The sequence below is a fragment of the Fukomys damarensis genome, unplaced genomic scaffold, assembly GCF_012274545.1.
Source record: "Fukomys damarensis isolate Sample0158 unplaced genomic scaffold, DMR_v1.0_HiC HiC_scaffold_14, whole genome shotgun sequence".
Lineage (NCBI taxonomy): Eukaryota > Metazoa > Chordata > Mammalia > Rodentia > Bathyergidae > Fukomys > Fukomys damarensis.
In genome coordinates, this window is record NW_022900926.1 from 64,576,245 (window position 1) to 64,584,550 (window position 8,306).

At 49.0% G+C, this 8,306-nt stretch overlaps 1 protein-coding gene across 1 annotated transcript in view; it reads left to right on the forward strand.

Moving 5' to 3' along the window:
• Window positions 1–8,306, forward strand: part of Smoc2 (SPARC related modular calcium binding 2) — an 87,723-nt gene that overhangs the window by 54,533 nt on the left and 24,884 nt on the right. The window contains exon 9 of the mRNA XM_010628951.2: window positions 3,848–3,930. Within this exon, the coding sequence (XP_010627253.1) occupies window positions 3,848–3,930 (83 nt within the window). The remainder of the gene's footprint in view (window positions 1–3,847; window positions 3,931–8,306) is intronic.

Below are 8,306 nucleotides of genomic sequence, written 5' to 3' on the forward strand. Positions count from 1 at the left end.
CCAGGTATAAACAAGAAAGGACATTAGGTTGAATGAAGTGGAGAGACCCCTCAAGTGCTGGCTGCAGTTGTATCTGTCATTTATCATCCGTACATGTGTCCATTCATCCATCCATCCGCTTGTCTGTCCATCCATCCATCCATCCATCCATCCATCCATTCATCCATCCATTCAGCACAAATGCTGATGGTCAGTGATGGTCAGGACCAAGGGACCTACCTGACCACACACAGTGTCCTCTCACTGCATGGGGACTTCCCTACATGGGGACCACCTGGGCTCAGGATTTATCAACTCTCACAGTCTGAATGGAGGGGGATTTCTGGGGATTACACCCATCCAAACACACCATCAGAATGAGCCTCTGATGCCCTTCCTGCCCAGCCACTGGCAGCTTCCTGACTGGCTCAGGGTTTATTCCTGCCATACTTTCTAGAAACGTGCTTTGTAGCCATGGGAATACATTCTGGAAGAAGAAAGTCTTCTTCTTTTTGCCAGGAAGGGAAATCTTCCCCACAGACCTGGTGAACCTCCCATCTCTCTACATGGTGAAAATATTGGTGTGCCCGAGACCCAGGTAGTCTCCAGGCCACCAGGAATAGGGAGAATGTGCTTCATGGAGGACCCAAATTAAGACTGGAACAGTCTTAAAGAGCCTAGGTTTTGTGTAAAAGGAGAGACAGGCCTCCGTGGTGTCTGCTCGCCCTGCAACCAGGAAATGATGAGTGCGAAGGTGGGGTAGCAAACAGCCTGGCAGTGGGGGTGGCTGGCACTTGAGCTGGTCTCAGCCAGACTCATATTCTGGGCAGAGGGTCAGGAGTCCAAAGTCCTGGCTGACTGGGCCTCAGGGAAGGGCTGTAGATAGCGGGATATGTGGGATGGCTGGAAAGCAGGAGAGCAGGGTGCAGGGCAGAGCCTTCAGAGTAGGCCTGGGTGAGTGCTGGACTCTGGCACCAGGGCAAGTGTGGGATGTCCCAGGAGAGGCGATGTCAGCTCTTATGATGCTGACACACTCCAGGCTTGTTCATTTCTTCATTTCTCTTCCAGCAAACATGTGCATGCCTGCAGTCTGCCAGGCACAGGCCTAGACCTGGGGACACTGTGTAGAACTTCTCACCGTGACAGGAGATGGGTGGTAGCAAAACCTATCCATAGATAAGCCCTAGTGAGGAAGTATATCAGGTGGTGACTAATGATTTGGAGGGAAGGGAATGGGACGAGGGGAGGGTCTGTGGGTACAGCTTGAATGTAATATCCACGGTGGCCCTTGAAGGCTAACCAGAGTGGAGATCTGCAGAGCTGGGAGCAGTGGGTGGAGGACCTATGGGGTGGCTGCTTCTCCACAGCACAGCAAGTTCTAGCGGTTTTGACCAGTAGCTATGGAGCAGCTGCAGGTGTCACGTAGAGAACAGGAAGACTGCCAGATACGTGCACAGGAGGGACTGCATTATGTCCTTACAAGCTCAGAGGCACAGCAGTCTGGCCGTGCCTTGTGTTGCCTTTGTCCCAGGAAGGTTCTCTTCTGAGCCACAGGGTGGCTGTAGCTTTTCCACCATCTTGTCCACATGCCACAGTGCTCAGGGCACACAGGACACATCCCCCCGCCCCTCTCTCTCCTTTTGTAGAAGTCCCCGGGCAGATTTAATTTATAAATCACTGCCTTCTGTTGGGTCATACACCCAAGATAAGACATTGTTTTACATGTCCAGGACGGCATGGATGTTGGACAGTCAATCAAAATCAGCAGAGCACATGGTCAGCTATAGTCAACTTCTGTTCTCTTCTGCTGCTCTGGGGTGACTCGCATCCTTATCACAGAAAACCTCCTGCACCAATGTTCCAACACCATCTGTCACCTAAATGCCATTTCTGCACTGATTTCCTGGAAGGAAGAGTCCAGGGAGATACACTGTGCTTGGATCTATACTTGGGTAGAGACACAACTATTTATTTTCCTTATTCTCCCCATTTCTTGATGGAGAGGCAAATTTAAAAATTCAACAAGAGTAAAAAGGCATAAATACCTTTTTTACATAGGACCTAGCTTTCTTTCCTTACAACCATAGAAAGGCATTGAGAGGCCCTGCTTTGGTAGGCTGGAGTCCAGGCCGTAGGTACTGGCATCCTGCCCACCCCAGGTGCAGAGCTGCTTGCCCCACTCCCCCTGCAGAATCGCCTTCCAGCTGTTCCCCTCCCTTCCGTGCCAACATCCACATCTGGGTCGCAGCTTGCCCTGTGGGTGGAGGGGAGTCACACGTGCAAGTCCACAGTGCTGGGCCCGGTGGAGGTGGAATTCAGGCTGGAAGGGTGGGGCAGGTGTCAGCTTGGAAGGGGCTGCTGGGTTCAGTGCGGAGCAGGCCTATTGCAGCTGCTGCGTGAGTGCAAACTTTCCTCTCTATGACAGCAGACAGAGGCTTTGCCCCCTGCCATCGGCCTGCGGGCTGTGCCTGCCTGGCAAAGGGCAGCTTCTGTGCCCACCTCCAGAGCCCTTGCCCCCTGGCCCTGTGCATGACACATGGCTTGAAGTTGCCCTTCTCCCTAGCTGTCAGCCTGGAGTTTGGTGGGCATCCAGATATTCAAGAGGAATGCCTTTCCCTTACACAAACATGTTAGAAAAACACACTATTTAAACACTAGTGATAGGTGTCAAAGCTGAATTTCACGTTGTTAGGCAATAATTCTTGAGATTACTGTTTCTTACTGCAATTTAGCATTTTCTACCATTCTTTAAAAGGAGCAGAATGTCGTGTCAACTATATACATATATGTCTATCTGTTCTGTCTGTCTGTCTATCTGCATCATTGCTAGAAATCTTAAGTTGTTTCAGCCCCAAATTTGGAGCCACACCCAAATGACCATCAAGAGTGGCTGGCTCCCTAGTTAGGAAGATCTCATTAGGGGATCTCCCATCTCCCAGGAGTGAGCTCCCTGGTTGTTACCTTCTGAAAGGCATCCCTGGAAGCTGGCTTTGCAGTGAGAGTGTCAGTACAGAAATTCAGGTGGGACAGGGCCGACCTAAACCATGGCCCCTGGCACGGTTCTGTCTGTGTCCTCAGCCCGTGGGCAGAGACCCTGTGTCCCCCTGTCTCCAGTGCCCAGCAGAGCAGCAGAAACAAGCAGCATCACTCTAGACTTAGTGTCACCACAGCAGAACTCCCTGGTGCGTCTGAGATACAGGAGCTGTTGACCGCAGCATCCTGGCTGTGGACAAGCTGTCCTCTGGGTTTGGAGTTGCCCCTTCAGGCAGTGGAGCCCCAGCCTTTCAGGACTTACACAATTTCCATGCACACTGGGTGGAACCAGACAGCTTTTCTTTTTTTTTAAACACTGGGACAAAATTTTGCAGTTTCATAAATCAGGTGGGAAATGCATTAGTCCTTAAGTAATGCACCAATGTAAAGTTCGGAGACTTTCTGAGAATTTTCCTCCTTCCTGGAGGGCATGGTCAGACCCTCCCTTGTCCACCCACATGGCCCTTACTGCTCCCTGCCTACCTAGAGCAGTGCATGGAGCAGGGGCAGAAGGCTCACTTTTCCTACGTCTGATAGCAGAAGGAGGAGTGGGTGTTGGCATCTGGGAACCGCTGGCCAAGACCTAAAGAACAGACTGAGAAACAGACAGGCCAGGAGAGGAGTCACAGTGTCCTTTTTCCTGTGGCCTGGAGAATGTTTCTTCAGTTCTCTGCCACAGAGAGCAACAGAAGGGCCAAGACATGGGGGCTATGACTCAGGGACCAGCCCCTGAGTCTGTACCACAGGCTGGTCCACCTCGCAGGGTTTGAAGATGCACAAGAAGTGAAAGAAAACCTGTCCCTGTTGTTTTCTCTTTTGTCCCTGTCACCCCCAGGTACGAGCAGCCGAAGTGTGACAACTCAGCCAGGGCACACCCCACCAAAGCGCGGGATCTGTACAGGGGCCGGCAGCTGCAGGGTGAGTACCTCAGCAGGTGGCCGAGTGTGAAGGTGAGGTGCAGGCCTGCTGGGGGCCTTAGGCCTCCTGCTCCTCCACAGAAAAGTGTGCTCCAGGCAGACACTGCTCACAGGTAAGGCACCAGGCCACTCCTGCGTTGCTGTCACATTGGCTGGAGAAGTAGGAAAAACCCCAAGGACAAGGGCAAGGCGAAACATTTGAGAGCAGAAACAAGCTGTGTCACTCTAGCCTCAGTGTCCCCACAGCAGAACTCCCTCGTGCTTCTGAGATGCAGCACCAATGCATCTTGTGTTTTTTTAACCTAAAAGAAAGCAGCAATACCAAGGCCATCCTCTGGCATCCTGTAGCACAGAGTTCACAGTTGGAGAAACTGAGGATTAATTGTGATGAAGCATCAGCTCAGCCTTGGAGTCGGTGAATTCAGTTGAGAAGGATTATTTGAAATTATCCAGAAACACCAACTCCACCTTTATGGTTAAAGCTGCCTTGGCTGAAGGGCGCTTCATGGAAATGTGTGTTTGCCATCTGCTAGGACAACAGTTTAGCCTGAGCCTTTCAGGGAAGCAGCACCCTCCAGGGCAGGAGAGCTCAGTGCTGGCTGCAGACCCCTGGGAGCCCACCACGAGCTCAGAGCCGGCACAGCCACCCGGCCAGTGCCAGAGGCAGACCTGGTGTCATAGGTGAACCCAGTGCTGTCGGTAAAATGCTTCAGAGCCGCTTGCTCTTTGATCCTCTTTTTTTTCCCTCTAAGAATCTGCAGATTGTATGTGTGTGCAGTTAAAGTCTCAGAGACTATGGAAATCATTCCAGTGTCCCTCACGAAGGTTACCTGTTTGATCCTGGTCTTACACAGTCTGGATAAATCTCCCTAGAGAAACTTCAGCAGTGGTTGACTTGGACTGTCTTTGATAAAAAGGGTTTTCAGCTTTGAAAAGTGAAGGTGCTTTTTTGTTTAGAAACAAAGACAGAGAAGACTTGAATATGCACAATAGATTAAATTCTTTATTCATTGCCATATCTGCTCAACAATACTCAGGATGAAAATACCTAATTCCTCATACAGAGGAGATACAAATGTCCTGAGGTAGTTGGAAACAAAAGCAAGGGTTTTCTATTAGCACTGAGCGAAATCGATGGCATTCACTGGCCTTCCCCGTCCAAAGCCTCCTGGCAGGGCTTTTCCTTATTCGCCAGCTCTGTGGTCACCCTTGGTCTTCGTCCTGAGGCGGGGTCCAGGAATCTACAGTTGGCATTATTTTTATCACACTGCTTTCCTGTGTGGCAGTGGTTGAAAGCTGCCTGTGTCCGGAATCAGGCTTCTTTCTGCCTCTTGGAGGACGTGGAGAAGCGGGGAGGGCAGAAAGACTCACGGAGGTGAGGCCAGCTGAGAGGTAGATCTGAGAGTCCTGCAAAGGTCAGCTGCCATTCCACTTCTGAGATGATTTGGAGCATGTTGTGCATGGCCTCTTACTCATTTTCACTCTCTGGAGATAGGCATCCTTATTAGGAGAAAACCCCAGGGAAGTCTTAAATTAATTGCAGAATACAGAGTGTTCTTGGTAGAAAGGAGAAATTGTATTTCTAAGATAACACAGCATTTGTGTAGGTAAACATGTGAAGTTACTTAGGGTTGATGTATCTTCTTTGTAGAAGGTGCAGCTTTCATCTTAAGTTTCTTTTCTGAGTCCTAGTGGTGAGGTGCTTTATCTTCTACATTGAACTAATAACATTCCATGCAGAACTCACTTTTTCTTTCTTAGCGGCACTGGAGACTAAACCACGGTCTTCACAGTGACATACATCCCCAGCCCTTTTTATTTTATTTATTTATTTATTTATTTATTTTATTTTGAGACAGGCTGTTTCTAAGTCACTAAGTTGCCCAGGCTGGACTCGGACTTGGGATCCTCCTGTCTCAGCCTCACTCAGAGCTGGGATTGTAGGCCTGCCCCACTCCACAGGTTTTGTTTGGGAGTTTGCTGCCTGTCAAATATTTCTTCACATCCTGTGTAGGAAAGCGAGCACGTGGTCTTGCCCGTGCCAGTAGAGAGTAGATGATCACAAGCACTTTAGCATACGGAGGAGAGATCAAGAGCAGGCCTCATAGGTCACACTTTAAAAACCGGGCCCTGCATTTTCCTCTTTCATTCCTCAAGTTTCCTTGTGGGGCTGTCCTGTTGCCCAAGGGAAGTTAAGAGCTAGGACAGTGGAAATCCTAGGCAAAGCCATTAACCACACCTTCTGCTGCATGGCTACCTTGCTAGATTGTGTTCTTGCCTCTCAGGGGCACTGGCTAGCTGGTTTCGTAAGCAGGCATCTACCTGTCCATATCTTCTCATTGACAGCAGGTCCCATCATGTCGCACTTCTAGGGGACAGGCGAGGGCCTTGGCAGGCACTGGAGGGCACAGGGAAGCAGTGAGGGGTGGGGACTTCCGTTTCTTCACAAGAGACCAGCTGGCAGAGCGGAAGTGTGTGGCAGAAGGCAAGCACCACAGGCCAGAGCAGCAGCTGTGTGGCACATGAGCTTATCACGAGAACAGTGAGTTCAGTTCATGGTTCTTTTCCACTTTTAAGAGAATGCGGAGAAATTGGAGAAGGCTTGGAGGGAGATTATGAGAATCATTTATTCACAATCAAGCAAGAACAAATAAGAACAAGTTGAAGAAACAAATACTGTGTTCCCCTAAACACAGAGAAGGGATAATAAGTATAAACTCACAATTTTAGGTTAATCGTAGGAAGGTATTGGGCAACTTTTCCATTTATTAATGCTCTGACAACCAAATGCGCCTGTGCGAGCTCTGAGGCTCTTTCCCCAACTGACTCAGCTGGATACAAGGAGTTTCCTTCCCGTCAGGATGTGCTAGCTGAGGGCACAGAGAGAGATCCTGAGTGTGGAGCAGCAGTGGGACTTAAGCAGGCAGGATGCTGAGAGTCCTCAAAGCCCCTCACGGATGCCATGTGTGGGGCTTCCTGGTGGCAAGATAACGTGAGATCTGGGTGCAGCCACACCTCCTCCAGGAAGTGGGTGGTCTTCAGACCCCTTCCCTTGTTCCTGTAAGCCTATTTCTAAAGACTGTTTATGGCTTTGTGTACAGCCTGGTGGGTTGGTGGTTAGGGCCCTGCTGTCACCATCGGGGGTGTCCTCCTAATCTGTGATAGAATTGAGGGCCCTGCAAGATCAGTGTGTGGACCCCGACCAGAAGCACTGTGATACAGAGTCCAGATCCGAATGTCAGAGTGAGAAACAGCAAGGGAGGAGGGAGGAGGGAAGAAGACCTCATGGCAGGACAGAGAGTGATTCAGAGACACAGGATGTGGGCAGGACACTGATGCACCAGACAGGCTGCAGGGCCAGGGCACCGTCTGTCCCCATAAATATGGTGCCTGCTTCTGACCCCTGAGAAGGCCACAGCAGGAAGACAGTGTGCTGTCCCCACTGGGTGGACTCTGGCAAGCTAGGGTTACTGAGAAGACTTTGTCCTGACAAATCCTTAAAAATGGCTACCTCTTAAAAAAGGTTGAAAAGTTCCTAAGATTCCTAGGCTGTTTCCTTTCCTGTCTCCCAACATTTTAGTGCAGTAATACCTTAATTTCAGGAAATCCAGGAGTTTGAGAAACTAGCAGAGTTTGGTGACGTGCAACTGGACACAAATGACACTCAGCAAAGCATCGAGTCCGGTTCTGGGCCAACACTGTGACTCAGCAACAGTCATTTCAGAAGAAATGTGACTTGTATTGGTTTTATTGTCTCTTTTGAAGGCATAGTTTTGAATCTCAGGAGCCAAGTAAAATTTTCGTAAGAGTGGAGGAGTGTTATCAATTACATCAATACAGTTAAACCCTAACGCGTGTGGCCTCAGTTGCTTTGAAAGTTATGATTATGCAGAAGAGAGATGGAATAAAGTTTAGATCTACATTAATCCTAAAAAGTATCTGCCAGACAAATTAATAGTGTGAGCAATATCTGAGAGACAGTTTGAGTAACTTAAGAACAAACTGTTCTCCACCACCACCAAATATGTCAAATTTGTTGGTAAACAATTGCTGGCCCATTACACACGATTTCTATCTCTTGATTAAAGCAGTTTATCTAAAATAATTAACCACTTGAAAAGCTATCCTAGTATGGTATACGCTTGAAAATGATAACTTTGCCTTTTGTTGGCCTACAACTCAGTTTTATTATTTTGGGCCTTCCTCATATCTAACTGGGTTTATGGAGAATCCACTGTAACCAAATTAAGATCATTCTGTATTACAGGTTATGTGAAAATTTCAGTAAACGGTATAGGTAGAATATCCCAACACACACAGACACACACAGACACACACACACACACACACACACACACACACACACACACACACACA